This window comes from Phaenicophaeus curvirostris, chromosome 4 (genome assembly GCF_032191515.1).
Source record: "Phaenicophaeus curvirostris isolate KB17595 chromosome 4, BPBGC_Pcur_1.0, whole genome shotgun sequence".
NCBI classification, from domain to species: domain Eukaryota; kingdom Metazoa; phylum Chordata; class Aves; order Cuculiformes; family Cuculidae; genus Phaenicophaeus; species Phaenicophaeus curvirostris.
Genome location: NC_091395.1, coordinates 1,715,873 through 1,733,555, shown reverse-complemented (window position 1 = coordinate 1,733,555; position 17,683 = coordinate 1,715,873). Strand labels below are relative to the sequence as shown.

At 48.9% G+C, this 17,683-nt stretch overlaps 2 protein-coding genes across 3 annotated transcripts in view; one reads left to right on the top strand and one right to left on the bottom strand.

The window, feature by feature from the left end:
- Window positions 1–857: 857 nt before the first annotated feature.
- GRSF1 (G-rich RNA sequence binding factor 1) lies at window positions 858–16,999 on the bottom strand. Its single transcript, XM_069854959.1, has 12 exons — window positions 16,953–16,999; window positions 16,887–16,906; window positions 10,012–10,031; window positions 8,753–8,897; window positions 6,618–6,773; window positions 6,175–6,315; window positions 4,658–4,787; window positions 2,904–3,064; window positions 2,636–2,760; window positions 1,840–1,975; window positions 1,546–1,629; window positions 858–1,083 (listed from the first exon to the last, which is right to left on the bottom strand). The coding sequence occupies exons 1-11, from the start codon at window positions 16,997–16,999 to the stop codon at window positions 1,571–1,573; spliced, it is 1,140 nt and encodes a 379-aa protein (XP_069711060.1). The 3' UTR covers window positions 858–1,083; window positions 1,546–1,570.
- Window positions 16,928–17,683, top strand: part of MOB1B (MOB kinase activator 1B) — a 33,772-nt gene continuing 33,016 nt past the window's right edge. Inside the window, exon 1 of one of the 2 annotated variants that reach the window (XM_069855062.1) lies at window positions 16,928–17,011. In XM_069855062.1, coding sequence (XP_069711163.1) covers window positions 16,998–17,011 — 14 coding nt within the window. In that variant the 5' untranslated portion in view covers window positions 16,928–16,997. Of the gene's footprint in view, window positions 17,016–17,683 lie in introns of both variants that reach the window. The other variant, XM_069855063.1, reaches the window with a different exon arrangement.

The window sequence follows — 17,683 nt, the reverse complement described above, 5'->3', positions numbered from 1 at the left end:
CGGACACGGGGACAGACAGACGGACACGGGGACGGACAGACGGACACGGGGATGGACAGATGGACACAGGGACGGACAAAGGGACAGACAGATGGACACATGCAAGGACAGACGGACACGGGGATGGACAAAGGGACGGACAGACGGACACGGGGACGGACAGACGGACACTGGGACAGACGGACACAGGGACGGACAGACGGACACATGGACGGACAAAGGGACAGACAGATGGACACATGCAAGGACAGACGGACACGGGGACGGACAAAGGGACGGACAGACGGACACGGGGACGGACAGACGGACACGAGGACGGACAGACGGGGACGGACAGACAGGGGGACAGGGACGGACAGACGGACATGGGGACGGACAGACGGACACGGGGACAGACAGACACGGGGACAGACGGACACGGGGACAGACGGACACGGGGACAGACGGACATGGGGACGGACAGACAGATATATGGACGGACAGACGGACACATGGACGGACAGACGGAGACGGGGACGGACAGACGGAGACGGGGACGGACAGACGGACACGGGGACGGACAGACGGACACGGGGACGGACGGACATATGGACAGACAGAGGGACACAGGGATGCACAGACGGACACAGGGACAGACGGACACGGGGACGGACAGACGGACACATGGATGGATGGCCATGGACAGACGGACGGACACAGAAACATTGACGGACAGACAGAGGGAGACACAGACACACACACGGGTGCACAGACACATGGATAGAGGGACATGGACTTACAGACAGACACTCAGACAGAAGCACGGACGCAGACGGACGCTGGCGGTCGGGGCAACCCACGACTCGTACACGCTGGGGGCTAAAGAACCGTCTTTATTGATTTGACACGAGTCTCCGCTCCCCTCCGGCAGCTGCGCGGCCGGGCACCACGGCTTTAGCTCGACACCCACAGTTCATAACTGGACGACTCCTTCTCCGCGGTAACTTCATCCCCGGGTGATTCCACCTGGGGCCGGCAGCCGCCTCAGCTTGTTTACTCGGCTCTTCCTGGCGCCGTCCAGCTGCTCCAAGGAGACACGGGCATCTATTCAAGGCCAACGTTTAAGTTCACACGCTCTGACTCCCCAGACCACCTGAGGTTTCCCAGACAGACAGACCCACAGACAGACCCATGGACGGACAGACACACAGATGGACACACGGACACGGGCAGACAGAGACACACAGACATACACACACAGGGATGGACAGACGGACAGACAGAAGAACTGACAAGCAGCCACCTCTCCTCCCCCCAGGGCCCGTGGCCCCTCCCGCACCGTTACTGGGTCCCTGGCCCAGAGAGAGGCGGAACCCGGAAGGCCCAGCCCCAGCCGGGCTGGAGCCGCGGGGAGCGGCCGCTGCCCCTTCCCCACGGGGCCTGTGGACCTCAGCCCCGCTCCCCGCCACGCTGGATTTGAGCCTTTAAGCCGAAACCCGAAGGCTCAGCAAAGGGGAAGACACACATTGCTAAACATAGAACAGCATCAGTAGAGGACACACTTACCAAATCCAGGGCTGTGTCCCTGTCCCTAGCAGTCATCTTTCACCTTTGGATGCTCATTCAGGAAGAGCTCAATGGGACTGCGCTCTGGGGACAACACGGGAGAGGGGGGCTGGGACCTGTGTCACGCTGCCTTTTTCCCCTTTTTGTGCAAGGCCCGCAGCTCGTTACGGGGTGATTAGGAAAGGAACATTTAGGCTGACCCTTTCGCACAAGGCGCTACCAGTCACGTGTCCAGCTGCGCCCAACCTCCCGAGGAGCCGAGTCCAGGGCTGTAAAAGACCCCTCTGAACTTACCCAGCTGTGCCCCCTCCTTGGCCATGGCAGCCACCGCGTCCTCACGGCTCGCAAAATGCACGTCTGCTGCTCCTGTGGCGTCTCCATGGGAGTTGTATTCCACCATGAGCCTCGTGGGCTTCAGCGGAGCAAAGAACTGAAAAGAAGGGAAACAAAAGAGTCTGATGAGGAAGAAACAGCAGAAGGACGCAGGCTGCTACCAAGAAACTTCACGGTTTTACTCGTACAGCCTGTCTGGTGCTGGGGAAGCTGGAGCTCCTGGGTAGCAACAGGGTCCCCCTCTCCACATGGCTGAAGCCGAGAGAGATGGAGCCGCCTGGCCCACAGAGCACAGGCTCCCACCCTCTCAGCTCCTGGCAGGAACACACCCGTTCCGTGCACACCAACACCATTAAGCGCAGGCACAGCTCTGTGGCACTGCATGAGATTAAAATAAAGTGAAATTCATATTACAAAGGCTCTGAGACTCATTTCTATACAATCCATCAGCTACTCTGGAATGTAGCTACGATTCTCAACAGCTCCTCAAGTCAAAGTGATGGTCTTCGCCAGGCCAGCAAGCCTTTGTGGGGGCGAGCACGTCCCTGTTGTGCCCATGAGGCTACAGCTGCTGCAGGGAGCCTGGAACCCTCAGGGAGCTCACGCTTCCAAACACATCCAGCCTGCAGCCACGCAGCAGCGAGCGTTAACATGGACACAAACTAAAAACATGAAGTAATTTTGGCTGTAATAATTAATCAGGGGTTTGTGCTGGGAACGACCACTGCATTTCAGTCCCAATTTTCCTCTTACTCACGTCTATGATGTCTTGGGCGCTTGCTTGGGTAGGAAAACCTCTCACATGGACGAAGTGCAGCGGTGATGGGATGTTCCCAGATTCTGAACTGTGCTCAGAGCTTTCCGTTCCTTCCCTGCACAATTCTAAGCAACAGAGGACAAAAACATCATCAGTGCTTTCATTTATCACCTCCCTCATGTGAAAGCTGTAGGCATGCAGGGTCAGGCTCACAAGCAGGTGAAAAAGAAGGGGTCTCAAGGAACACACGCCATAGGCAGGGACTCACTGCTCTCTCTTTCAGTGTCGGAGTCTTCTGTGCTGCTCGAACTCCAGCCTTCAGAAAGGGCTTCCTCTTCTTGTCTCACTCTGGGGTAGGGCACCATCGGCCTGTCGTAAGGCATGTGCCTTTCCATGTGTCGCTTCCTACTTACGTACACCTCGATGTACCTGGAATTCAAAGGCAAAGATCCCATGGCACAGCTCGCACCTCCGCAGAGAACTCGAGGTTTTGAGGAAGCCCCTTCACGTGCTGGGTGTGAGAGCCACAGCGTGGTAAGTGATGGTGCTGAAGGATTAATTCATCTAAAATGCACAGTTATAGTTATGAAAGCAGTGACAGCCACATAGTGTGTAAACCCACACGCAGTGAGACAGTTCCCAGGCTGCTCTGGACAGAGCGTTCAGTTTACAGCCTCCTACACAGGCCCTGCCACAGCAACACCAGTCACTTACAAGCTAAAATCCTGTTCCGTGACAGAAATAAAGGTTTACTTCTCTTAAGCAAGTGCGTTCTCTGTTTCTTTTTGAGCACCTTGTACGTGAGGCTGCACCCCTGAAAGCGGCACTTTCCCATTTCTACAGACCCTAAATTAAAATAAAGAACCACCCAACCTCAGAGCACGTTACTGACACAGGCAGACACGGCGGATGGCCAGGGCTCTTTTACCGCAGCGGGGCCCTAAGTTTCACTTTTGGCTAGGAAATCGATGGGATAAAACCTAACGGGGGAGTGGGTGTGAAAGTGGTGGGTGTAACTCACCAATACGGAATGCAAACTTAAGGGAATAGAGGAGATCCCACCTGCACTGCAGAAAGGAAAACAAACCAACCCTTATTAGCCAGTTTAGCCTAAGTATAAAATGATTCTGCCTGATGTTTCCAGTTCCTCACCCTGGAGCCCCTTCACTCAGTGCTGCCTGTGCTCATCTTTCAGGCAGCTGGCAGCAGTACCAGCCGGGCATCACACAGGTTTAGCTACCAGGCCATTTCCACAACCTAGGAAGGAATAATGTCGTGGAGAACACGGACATCCAAGTGAGGAGGCTTCCAGAAGGGAGCAGCCCGAGTAAGAGAAGCAGAGGTTACAGCTCAGCCCTGGTGAGCCTGGGCTTAGGATTAGGCACAGGTGAAGGCCATTCCTGGATAAAACTGGCAGCCCAGAGCAAACTGACAGCAGGTTCGGACACCGCTGCATCTCCTGGCTACCACTCCAAAACAGAGATGTATGAACTGGGGCTGGGGAGTCAGATCAGCTCCCTGACAAAGAAAAAGATAACGACTATCTAATATTCCTCACTCAGAACGCTGTTGCTCCTTGCCTGTGGGGATGAGCCTGCCCTCTGGAACACGTAAACAGAACTGAGCTTTTCTCTGAGAGGCCCCAAATTCCCCCTAGCTATGAGTGCTGGGGGGGCCTCTGCAAAGGGATTCACCTTGAGAACTTCAATGCAACTGAAGAAAATCTCACTGGAGGGTTAACACTTGAGTTATATGGAGTATTTCAAAGGGCATTACTGAAAAACAAATGCTTTGAGCCAAAAAGTAAAAGCCTGACAGCACTACAAGAAAGATTCAGCTATGGTTTCCACTGAAATTTGAACAAAAAGTCTGAGTTCTAGGTTTTAAATGTAATAAAGGCAGAAGCTTCCTTAATAACAATGTGAGTAGAGGGTAGCCTGAGATGAGCTGTTTCACCTGGTGAGAAGCAAGCAGCAAGTCACACAAGCCTTCTGGCCTGATGAGACCCAGTGAAGTACCTACCTACTGCCTATGTATTCCTTGTGCCGTGACAGAGCTTTTGCTGCCATTTCAGGAGCTGCAAACTGCACGAAAGCCTCTCCTGTTCTTCTTTCTCCCCGGTAAACAAAAACTATGTTGGTTATTTTCAAACCTATAGGAAAGTGGGGAGAAAAAGGCGTTTACATTGCGAGGAGCTTGTGCCATAGCTCAGAGATGCCTTGTTCCTTACTCTCCTGCGTTATGACAAGCTGATGAGGCAGTTAAGTAGCTGTGAAACAGCTGCTTGTGCTGGCCTATGTATCTTCTTTAAGCAGTTTTTAACTGCAATTTATTTGCTTTGCTTAAGTTAGTTTTTACGGAAGGCTAGGCTGCCAATAATGAATTGACTTGATGCTTCAACTAACTACAAAAACAAATGAGACCAAGTCCTAGATAACAAGGAGTTCAGGAGCACAAACGCTCTTGACATTTTCTTTTCTTATTATGTAGGGTAATTTTTTCCTATCTTTTTAAATTCACTGAACTTGATTTCTTGTACTACTTAATATCACCTCGTGGAGGGTGTAATCCAGTGAATAGTGGTATCCGACACGATAGTGAGTGCACACCAGACTGAGCTCCTAGACTGATTTTTCAGGAATGCCTTCTTGCGCACCTCTCCGTGCCACTATCCTTTCTCAAGGGGTCTCCCAAGCTCCCAAATGCTGCCCTACTCATCCCACTGCTGGACACCTTCAAGCATATGTAACTATTTATCAGCTGCAGACTTTACTATCAGTAGCTTCTTGCATGGGGGTGGTTGTTAGGAGTCTTAGTGCTACAGGACTGTGCATGCCTACCTGAAGGGGAATAAGTTGTGGGGGAGAACTGGTTCTGGCTTATTCAACTTAATCCTTACGTAAAGACACGTCGATTTAGTTTGCAAAACCTAGAAAGGCTTCTTTGCTGATGGGCACAGGATTTGCAGCTGCCTGGATTGCTCTACCAACAAGTGGGGGGACATGAGAGTGCACACGCTCACTGTGCAATACCTTCCCAGCTGAGAACTGGAGGAGTTTACTTCCATAACCAGTAACTAGCCAGTAATGACAAACTGTTAATGATCTTAACAGTACGTACGTGATCCACCTGTCATGAGTATAGATCTGTGAACTCCCATGCTGCATTCACCTGTACCTGAAATATCACACAGGCATTTCTCCCTCTCTTAACCTCACCAAATCATGTGCTGGCAGTGCTCCAGTTGTACGTAACAGTAGCTAGATTCCTCCTCTCTTTCCTTCCTCCACCCACTGTACTGACCCTAGGTTAGGCTTGCAGAAAGCCAAAGGTGCAGCAAGGCCTTGCCATGAGAACCTCCTTCAGAAATCTTGGAGTATGTTTAGCTGCAGAGGAACAGCAGCTCCTTGTACTGATTAAGGTGTTCAAGGCTGCAAGTGTGTTTGCTTTTTTCACACAGAGGAACACCAGCCTAGCTAAGCATCATCTCGGAGAAGTAAACATTGTGTAACCAAAGAGCCCAGACCAGGCTGAGTTACCTGCGAAGAAGTCTGCAATATCCTCCTTGGTGGAGCTGAATGGAAGGCCCCGGAGCAGTACGACTCCATCGTTTATGGCACGCGACTCATCCCGCAGGTTTTGTAGTAAGCCCTCTACATCATTATCGTGTACTTCAAAAACTGCAAGGAACACAGGCACATAACAGGTTTTCCCTTGCGGTACTCGGAAGGTGTCACTCTGCAGGCATTGAAAGCAGCAAGCAGCAGTTTTTTCCCCCTACCCCATATTCCACAGTCCCATGATGGTGCCCCTTGCTATGCGACCCACTTTGCTTTTCCTGTCCGGCCTAGGAACCCTGGGCTCAACAGTGCTGGCTCATCCGCTGCCCTGTTCCTCATCCCACACCTCTCTACACCAGCCCACTTCATTACCCAAACAGCTGTCGTTCCCTTGATCCCACCTTCTGTCATCCCAAACCCACCTTTCACGTAGCGTGCGCCCATGTACCGCAGGTTCTTCTCCAAGGCTCTCTGGACGTCCTCTTTCGACTCCAGCTCGATCAAGGCATCCCCCCTGCGTCTCCCATCCCTGTTTAAGAGGAAGTGTATGCCGTTCTCACCGTTTCGAATTCTACAGCCTAGAAATCAAGGAACACACAATACAGGAACATACACAACTGCATCAAAACGGGAGGCCTTTTGATTGCGGATGAAAACTGAATGTCCTGCATGAAGTTACTCTTCTCAGCAGTGCAAAACACTGGCTTGAAATAAAGGGGGGAGAACTCTTATTTCTAAACTTAGCTCTTTAACAAAACGCTTATCAGGTCAGAAACTGATTTGGTATCCAATAGCTTCCACAGCTGTGTAACTGGGTGATATAGAGTAATAAATATTTTTGTATCATAGGTAAACTTACTTGTTCCTGAGTTACTGGAAGTCAAGAACAAATGCTATAGACTTTGAGTGTCTATGGGTGTACTCTGAATGCTCTACGTTCCTTTCCCCTAGGACTTCAAACTGGCCTAATTTAGTCTGGCAGGTTATTAAACCGTATTTAAAAACTGGGATTTGATAGTGTAGCATACTTGGGAAGGAGGCACTGTAAGATTACAGCATGGAGGGTCAGCCCTGCAGAGGAACGCACGAGCCTGTGAAGCGGCATCAGAAAGCAACGCTGAAGTTAGAACCAGTTAAGTGAAAATCACTCCATCCCCTTTAGAAGAGGGGAGCTGGGGAAAAATCCTAACAGTCTTTAAAAGAACCACTTTTAATGGGATTGCCTTTACCATGGAGACGAATACTTATAGAATCGCAGAATCATTAAGGCTGGCAAAGCCCTCCCAGCTCACCCAGTCCAACTGTCAGCCCAGCCCCACCGTGTCTGCTAAACCATTCCCCAAAGTGCCACAGCTACGTGATTTCTGAACCCCTCCAGGGGTGGGGACTCCACCACTGTCCCGGGCAGCTTCTGCCAGGGCTTCTCCACTCCTTCAGTAAATAAATTTTCCCTAATATCCTATCTAACCCTGCCCTGGCAAAACTGGAGGCCATTTCCTCTTGTCCTATCACTTCTTACTTGGGAGAAGATCCCAGCACCCACCATCCTACAATCTCCTATCCAAGAGATTCAGGAAGCGATGAGCTCTCCCCTCACCCTCCTACTGTCCAGACTAAACAGCTCTGAGTAATTCAGCCAATCTCATAACCCCTGTTCTCCAGCTCCATTCTCGGTTCCGTTCCCCTCCCTGGACACATTCCAGCCTCTCAATGTTTTTCTTGTAGTGAGGAGGCCAAGACTGAGCCCAGGATTTGAGGTCCAGCTTCACCAGTGTTGAGCCCAGGGTGATGATCCCTTCCCCACTCCTGCTGGCCACACCATGGCTGATCCAAACCAGGATGCTGTTGACCTCCTTGCCCAAACTAAGGAGGGAAAGACTTGCTCGATTAAATAGAAAATGCCATAAGAAAGAATTTCTGCTAATTGTCCAGCAATTTCAACGTTGATTATTTGCTTTAGATGTGTAAATCACAAATAATTTTGCAGCAATATTAAAAACTCATTTTTCTCTGGCTAACAATCTTTAAATTCCCTTTCTGTTAACCAGTCATCAACTACAGGGTTCAAATGTAGGTTTGTGGAATGGTTTGGGTTGGAAGGAACCTCGTAAGCCCTTCCAGTTCCCACCCCCTGCCATGAGCAGGGACACCTCCCACTGGATCAGGGGCTCCAAGCCCCATCCAGCCTGGCCCTGAACCCCTCCAGGGATGGGGCAGCCACAGCTGCTCTGGGCAACCTGGGCCGGGGCCTCACAGTAAAAAATTCTTCCTAATATCTAATCCAATTCTCCCCTCTTTCAGCTTAAGACCATTCTCTGTCGTCCTCTCCCTGCACTCCCTGATCTAGAGCCCCTCCCCAGCTTTCCTGGAGCCCCTTTCACTACTGGAAGCTGCTCTACGGTCTCCCTGGAGCCTTCTCTTCTCACAGGATCACAGAATGGTTTTGGTTGGAAAAAGACCTTTAAGATCATTGAGTCCAGCCATCGATCCAGCCCTGCTAAGTCCACCACTAGACCATGTCCCGAGTACGGCATCTATGAAAAGTTGAATTGCATACTATCGAAGAAGGTGAGCACATCCTCCTCAGTGCAGGAGAAGGGGAATCCCTGTGCTCTGATGAGGAAGACATTGTCGTTCTCTGCCTTGGTGGCCTCGGGCTCCTGCTCGGAGAGGTGACCTTCCTGGGATGGCACATCTGTCACCTGCCAGGGAACAGAAACGGTGAGAATTGTAGAATCACATAATATTTGGATTAGACTAGACATAATGAGGAATTTCTTCATTATGAGGCTGGGGAGGCCCTGGCCCAGGTCGCCCAGAGAAGCCGTGGCTGCCCCATCCCTGGAGGTGTTCAAGGCCAGGCTGGATGGGGCTTGGAGCCCCTGATCCAGTGGGAGGTGTCCCTGCCTATGGCAGGGGTGGGACTGGGTGGGCTTTGGGTTCCCTTCCAACCCAAACCATTCTATGATTCTACATTTCCCCCCTTCCAATTTAAGGCCATTCCCCTTCATCTTATCATTCCATGCCCTCAGAAAAAAACCCTCCCCAGCTTTCCTGCAGCCCCTTCACTACTGGGAGCTGCTGCAAGGTCAACCTGTCCCAGTGCCTCCCCACGGTCCTAGTGAAGAATTTCATAGAATCATAGAATCACCAGGTTGGAAGAGACCCACCGGATCATCGAGTCCAACCATTCCTATCAAACACTAACCCATGCCCCTCAGCACCTCGTCCACCCGTGCCTTAAACCCCTCCAGGGAAGGTGACTCAACCCCCTCCCTGGGCAGCCTGTTCCAGTGCTCAATCACCCTTTCTGTGAAGAATTTTTTCCTAATGTCCAGACTAAACCTCCCCTGGCAGAGCTTGAGGCCATTTCTTTGCAATGTGCAATCTAAAGCATTCTATGATTCTAAGACACTAAACCTCCCGCCTCCCAATTTAAAGCTCTTCACCCTTACAATTTATAGAATCGTGGAATGGTTTGAGTGGGAAGGCACCTTAGAGATCATCTCATTCCACCCCGTCCCACGGGCAGGGACACCTCCATTGATCAGGGTCTCCCAGCCCCACCCCGCCTGGCCTTGAACCCCTCCAGGGACGGGGCAGGCCCTCCCCACCACGAGGGTGAAGGATTTCTTCCCGGTACCCGTCCTAAACCTTTAGCTACCTGCCTCAACCCTCCCCATTTCCCACCTAGAGCCTTTCCCCCTTCTAAATTAAGGCCACTTTCCCTCACGTTGCGACTCAAAACCCCCATTTCGGCGCGCCCCCCCTCCCCTCCCCTCGCCCTGCGCCCCCCTCCGCCATGTCGGGCCCTACCCGGCTGTAGGCGCGCGGCGGCGGCGCGAGGCGCGGGGCGGGGTGGGGGGGGCAGGCGGCGCGAGGCGCCAGGGGCAGCGCGTGGCGGCACCGCAGCAGCTGCAGCGCGCGGCGCGCGGCGACGGCGGCAACGGCGGCGGCGGCCATGGCCGCGGCGGGGGGGGCGGGGGAGGCGGCGCGAGGGGCGGCGCGCGGGGCATGACGGGAACGCGAGGCCTCCTGGGGGGCGGGGCTTCTCATCCACCTCTTTTTTTTTTTAATTTAAAAAATATTTATTTAAAATGAAAGCTTTTATCCAAAATCGACTATATTTTTGAGGCTTTTATCACAATATCCTTCTCACAGCATTAATAACACAATTCTCCGCTTTTTTTGTGGTGCCAGAAGTGGGTTTTACTACAAAAGTGGAATATTCTTTACTTAAAATGAAAGTTTTTATCCAAAATCAACTATATTTTTGAGGGTTTTATCATAATATCCTTCTCATGGCGTTAATAACATGATTCTCTGCTTTTTTTGTGATGTCAGAAGTGGGGTTTACTACAAAAATGGAATATTTTTTACTTAAAACAGAAGTTTTTATCTAAAATCAACTATATTTTTGAGGTTTTTCTCGCAATATCCCCCTCATAGCGTTAATAACATGATTATCCACTTTTTTTTTGTGATACCAGAAGTGGGTTTTACTACAAAAGTGGAATATTTTATACTTAAAACAGAACTTTTAATCCAAAATCAACTTTATTTTTGAGGCTTTTATCACAATATCCTTCTCACAGCATTAATAACACCATTCTCCGCTTTTTTTGTGATGCCAGAAGTGGGTTTTACTACAAAAGTGGAATACTCTTTACTTAAAATGAAAGTTTTTATCCAAAATAAACTATATTTTTGAGGGTTTTATCATAATATTCCCCTCATAGCATTAATAACATGATTATCCACTTTTTTGTGATGCCAGAAGTGGGTTTTACTACAAAAGTGGAATATTCTTTACTTAAAATGAAAGCTTTTATCCAAAATCAACTATATTTTGGAGGCTTTTATCACAATATCCTTCTCACAGCATTAATAACACGATTTTCCGCTTTTTTTGTGATGCCAGAAGTGGGTTTTACTACAAAAGTGGAATATTTTTTATTTAAAATGAAAGTTTTTATCCAAAATCAACTATATTTTTGAGGCTTTTATCACAATATCCTTCTCATGGCGTTAATAACACGATTCTCCGCTTTTTTTGTGATGCCAGACGTGGGTTTTACTACAAAAGTGGAATATTTTTTATTTAAAATGGAAGCTTTTATCCAAAATCAACTATATTTTTGAGGGGTTTATCATAATATCCTTCTCATGGCGTTAATAACATGATTCTCTGCTTTTTTTGTGGTGCCAGAAGTGGGTTGTACTACAAAAGTGGGATATTTTTTACTTAAAACAGAAGTTTTTATCCAAAATCAACTACATTTTTGAGGTTTTTCTCACAATATCCCCCTCATAGAGTTAATAACGTGATTATCCACTTTTTTGTGATACCAGAAGTGGATTTTATTACAAGAAATGGATTTTTTTTTATTTAAAACAAAAGTTTTTATCCAAAATCAACTGTGTGTTGGACTCGATGATCCAGTGGGTCTCTTCCAACCTGGTTATTCTATGATTCTCTTCTATGATTCTCTTCTATGATTCTATTCTATGATATTTTTGAGGCTTTTATCACAATATCCATCTCATGGCGTTAATAACATGATTTTCTGCTTTTTTTTTCATACAAGAAGTGGTTTTTATTACAAAAAGTGGAATACTTTTTATTTAAATAAAATTTTCACTCAAAATCCACTGCTTTTTTGAGATTTTATCACAATGTCTGTGATAACAACATGCTCCTCCACTTTTTTGATAGTTCAATAAATGGTTACTTGTGCAAAAAGTGGAAAGTTTCTTTTTTAAAACTAAAGTTTCCATCCAAATTCCATTGTAGTCTTAACATTTTAGACATAGTGTCCCACCGATAGCATTGATAACACACTTTTCAACCATTTTGTGGTACAAGAAATGGTTACTAGTACAAAGACCAGTATTTTTTTTTTTTAAGCAAAAGTTTTCATCCTAAACCTACAGTATTTTTGAGATATTTAGACAGAATGTCCCTCCCATAACATTAATAACGCACTTATCCAAATTTTGTGATACAAGAAGTGGTTTTCATTACAAAAAGTGAAATATTTTTTATTTAAGCAAAAGTTTTCATCCAAAATTCACTGCATTTCTGAGATTTTAGACAGAATGTCCCTCTGATAGCATTAATAACATGCTTTTCTACATTTTTTATGATGCAAGAAGTGGTTACTGGTGCTAAAAGTGGAATGTTTATTTAAACTAAGGCTTTTGTACTAGTAACCACTTTTTGTATCATTAAAAAAGCGGAGAATAAACACACTTCAACTTTTTTGTGACACAGGAAATGGTTACTAGTACAAAAGATTTAGTTTAAATAAAAAAAAATCCACTTTTAGTAACAGTAACCACTTCTTGTATCAAAAAATAAAAGGTGGGAAACCATGTAATCAATGCTATCAGTGGGACATTGTGTTTACAATCTCAAAAATATACTCGATTTTGGATGAAAACTTTTGCTTAAATAAAAAGTATTCCGCTTTTCATCCAAAATCCAGTGCATTTTTGAGATTTCAGACAGAATGTCCCTCTGATACCATTAACAACACACTTCTCCACTTCTTTTTTGGTTCAAGAAGTGGTTACTAGTTTAAATTTAAAACGTTCCACTTACCACAATAAAGTTTTCATCCCAAATCCACTGTATTTTCCAGATTTCAGAAAGAATGTTCCCTGATAGCATTAATGACATGCTTTTCTACATTTTTTCTCATTGAAGAAGTGGTTGCTATTACAAATAGTGGAGTATTTTTTATTTAAACCAAGGCTTTTGTACTAGTAACCACTTCTCATATCACAAGAAAAGCAGACAACCATGCTCTCAATGCTATCAGTGGGGCGTTCTGTCTAAAATCTCAAAAAGACACTGGATTTTGGGTGAAAACTTTAGTTTAAATAAAAAATATTCCACTTTTCGTACTAGTAACCACTTCTTGTGTCTCCAACAAAGCAGAGAATCAAGCTTTCCTATAACCGATGATTACCTTGACGCAGCACTCTCACTCTCTTTTGAATTTTCAAGGCGTTTGAAATCCCATATTCCACACATCTCAAAAGGAATGTTGACCTCAGCACTCAAGTGATTCACATTCCAGGTGTTCATACTTTACATGTCGGGTTTCTCTTCAAACCGTTCTTTAAATAAGCAAGCAGGTTTCATAGAAGCAAAGAATTAAGATAACTACAGGAATTCCTCTTGAACCCTTATCTTTATCGAGATTGGCTTTCATGGTTTAATTGCACAAGCAGATCCCTGAATCTTATGGACCAAGGGAATGTTATATGCATTCCACTCTTGTGAACCAAGGAAAGTGCAGGGAAGAGTCATTTTAAGAGATGCACATCTTCCACCCATTTTTCCTTTTATATGCTTGTACAGTAAAAAAAATCTTATTGCCTTTTACCTGGTAGCTTGTTGGTGTGTAGGAATTACTTTTAAGGGGCACCATCTTCTAGGGCATCGTGGCACTGAAGTTTTCCAGGTGTTTCGGAGATTCCTTAGCAAAGGTGAGGGATCAGAGCCTCTGTATCTATAATCAGAACGGGGCTTGGAACTGGATGATCTTTAAGGTCCCTTCCAACCCAAACTATTCTGATTCCATGATTCTATGTCGTTCTAGCAGGAATGTCAGGTATCTGAATATCATAACAGACCTGCAGGCAACTGCCAAATGTATTATTCTCTCTACAGTCCAGCAGTAACAAGGCTGCTGAGTTGTCCTATCCCTGTTCCAGAGTTACAGTGACTCTCGGGACTGCTGGATAATAATCTCAGCGTTCCTGTGATTTCATCATATATTGCATTTTTTGTAGAGCATGATTACCAGTACATACCAGAGGGTCAATCTGATATTTATGCTTAAATGCTTCAGTACATTCACATCATTAGTCACTCAGGTATTGCTTGTTTACAAATGAAATCCCTTAATGCACAAGCAAGTATCCAGTTAAAAAACTGATGGATGCTATCGGTTTAATCTGGAATGCAGGAAGACTGTTTACAGAGCTCAATACTTATATACTGTCTTATTTACATTGCAAAGCAAAATCTTGTTTCCTTTTTCTTCTCTTTCCAATAGCATTAAGTTTTGTGATCTTAATTTTTGGGCCTTTTTTTATTAGCAGGAATGTTCTGCGCTAAAAAAGCTGGAAAGTTCGGCTCAGGACCGAAGCACTTTCTCAGCTGGAGGGCCCTTTCAGAGTAATTCGTTAAGCTCCACGGCATAATGGATAAATCGAAATGACAGACGTGAGGCCACGGCTGCATTCTCTGTGCCTTTCCTGGAGCAACGGAGCGGTTCGGTTCTTACGTAAGACTGCGGCGTGCTGCCAATCCCTTAAATCGGCAGCCTTTGAAGCAAGACCTCCGTGTCACCCTCAGCCATCCCAAAGAGACCGGTATTAATGTGAGACATCAAATGCACACGTTACATAAGCACTGCTCCTCATTGGCTGCCCCAGACGAGCATTTCCTACTGTAGGAACAAGACACATAATTTTAACTTGCCACTAAAATAAAACACTAGTGGGTAGGAGGAAGCGTATGGGTGGGAACAGAGAGTGGAGGTTATTCGCGTCCCAACATGAATGTGCCAGAAAGATCAGCAATATTTTGAGTTTGATTAATGCGGCCAACTCAGCTTGACAGCGTCTGCTATAAAATGCCCCGAGACTCATTTCATGCCTGCTTTTACTAATACAGCCAAAAGGAAAAATGCGAGCATCGTTAAGTGCTTTTTAATTACGCCTCCGCTGCCCAGTAAAACACTGACTTTAGAAGTGTCCTAAAAACAGCTGCGTAATTTTAATTTACTCCAAAATGAAGAGGAATTTCTTCACCATGAGGGTGGGGAGGCCCTGGCCCAGGTTGTCCAGGGAAGTTTTGACTGCCCCATCCCTGGAGGTGTCCAAGGCCAGGCTGGATGGGGCTTGGAGCCCCTGAGCCAGTGGGAGGTGTCCCTGCCTATCGCAGGGGGTTGGAACTGGATGGGCTCTGTGGTCCCTGCCAACCCAAACTATTCTATGATTCTAAATGTACTGACCTGGCACTCTGACTTGCTCTGAAGGGTGCAGAAATTGCAGTTTCAGCTTTTAAAAGCACAGGAGAAGCTGGAGGCTGTTGATGTTGTCACGTAAATGCTTGGACTCGATGATCCGGTGGGTCTCTTCCAACCTGGTTATTCTATGATTCTTTGTAAGGTGTCATGGCCCAAACCCCTTGTGTCACACAGGAACTCGCTGCTGTGTGGGATGGTAGCACGGTTTGATGTGCTGAGTTTGCCCAATAACAAATCTGAAAGTCATAGTTTTTTTTTTTCCTCTGGCCTATCTGCAGCAGCATGGGCTTTGTGGGGTGGCCAGGGCTCCCCAGATCCCCTTGGGCAGGAGGGAATGGGTCCCTGTAGGTCATGCTGTCTGTCCTGTCCCCTCTCCAAAATCCAGCTGCCTCCTTACTGACCGAGATGGGGAAGATTTTCACATTAAATTACACCCTGGGATCATAATTCTGCCATAAAGAGATGGCACTTGGCTAAATCCACCGGGATCCTTGCTAGACAGGAGTACCGTGTTTGACTTTGAAGCATTCTGGGTGTTGCTGGCTGTATTAGTTTCCCTGGAAAACATAAACAGACTGAGAGACCCCCCCGAGATTCAGAGGATTGTTCCTGCGCGGTCCCCAGGCTGAGGTCTGGGGGATCCAGAGGGACAGGGGGTGCCTGATTCTGCAGGGAGAGCTCTGGAAAGAGAGATATGGTGAATCAGGGGGTACTGAAGGTGGCACAGGGGGGTCTGGAGGAGAGGGTGCCCGTTTCTGATGGATCAGAGATACTAAAGGGAGCAGAAGGGGAGCTGGAAGAGGGGGTGATGTTTCTGAGGGATCAGGGGTACTGAAGAGGACACACTGGAGGGATCTGGAGGGAGGGAGGGGTGCCTCTTTCTGATGGATATGGGGGTGCTGAAGGGGACACATGAGGGTCTGAAGGGGGCACAGGGGTGTGCTGGATGCGGGGTTGATGTTTCTGATGGATCGGGGTACTTAAAGGGACACAGGGGGTTCTGGAGGGGGACCCAGAGGCGTCTGGAAAAGCGGGTGCCGTTTCTTATGGATTTGGGGGGTCTGAAGGAGACCCAGGGGCACCTGATGGGGGCACAGGGGGGTATGAAGGGGAGCCAGAAGGGTCTGGAGGGGACACAGGGGCACCTGATGGGGGCACAGCGGGGTTTGAAGGGGACAGAGGGGGGTCTGATGGGGGCACATGGGGGTTTGAAGGGGACAGAGGGGAGTCTGATGGGGGCACGGGGGGTGTGAAGGGGACAGGGGAGTCTGATGGGGGCACAGGGGGGTGTGAAGGGGACAGAGGGGGGTCTGATGGGGGCACAGGGAGGTGTGAAGGGGACAGAGGGGGGTCTGATGGGGGCACAGGGGGGTGTGAAGGGGACAGAGGGGAGTCTGAAGGGGGCACAGGGGGTGCTGAACGGGAGCTGGGGGGCGTGAAGGGGACCCAGGTGGGTCTGACGGGGACAGAGGGGGGGGTCTGAAGGGGGCACAGGGGTGTGTGAAGGGGACAGAGGGGAGTCTGAAGGGGGCACAGGAGGCGCTGACGGGGGCACAGGGGGTGCCGCAGGGGATCGGGGGGCCCTGGAGGGCCCACAGGAGGCGTGCCGGGCCCCGGGGCCGTCCCGGGTGCGCAGGGCCCCGGCGGGGCGGGCGGCGGGCCGGCTGCCCCCGTGTCCCCGCCCCGCGGCCGCTGGGAGCCTCGCCGCGCCCAGGCAGCCGGTCCCGCTCCAGCGCCGCCGCCGCCGTCGCCGCCATGAGCTTCTTGTTGTGAGTGAGCTCCTCCTCCGCCCCTCGGAGCCCTTTGTGCGCCGGCCGCGGGGGCAGCGCGGATAACGGGGTCCCGGCGGGGAGCCGGGGGGGGGGGCAGCTCTGTTTCTGCCCTTCCAAATGGCTGGGGGCGGGGGGCAGCTCTCTTAATTGGGTCCCTAATGGCTTGGGGGGGGCAGCTCCATTATGGGGGTCCTGAATGGCTCTGGGAGGTGCGAACCCCAAGAAAAAGGCGTTTTGGGGAGAAAAACGCCCCTCTGCTGCCGTCTCCCTTTTCACGGTGTGTTTTTGGCTTGTAGCAAGGATGGCACAGGCAGAAGTTGCTGCCCGGAGCGTTGTCCGCAGAGGAGAAGTTAAAACTGGGTGGCTTTGAGGCAGGTTTGGGGAGCAGCCGTGTCTGCAAGTTAATTCCAGGTTTGGGGAAGGGCTGTGCCAGTGCGTGAGGGTGATCTGGTACGGCCAGAGCCAGCCAGGGGTGACTAGAGGTGAGGTGGGGTGATGTGGTACCCACAGAGCGAGTCATGAGTGAGTGAGGGTGTTGTGGTACCAGCAGAGCAATGACTGAGGGTGTACTGGTACGAGCAGAGCCGACGAGGGGTGAGTGAGGGTGTCCTGGTACGAGCAGAGCCGACAAGGGGTGAGTGAGGGTGTTCTGGCACCAGCAGAGCCGAC

Excerpts from the sequence above, each read along its gene's own strand:
- GRSF1 (XM_069854959.1), bottom strand. The coding sequence starts at position 16,999 with ATGGCGGCGACGGCGGCGGCGGCGCTGGAGCGGGACCGGCTGCCTGG. Across the intron at positions 10,032-16,886 it reads CCGGCCCGCCGCCCGCCCCG|CGCCGCGCGCCTACAGCCGG; the intron begins CCGGGGCCCTGC and ends GCCTCGCGCCGC. Across the intron at positions 6,774-8,752 it reads TGTGCTCACCTTCTTCGATA|GCTGTAGAATTCGAAACGGT; the intron begins GTATGCAATTCA and ends CTTGATTTCTAG.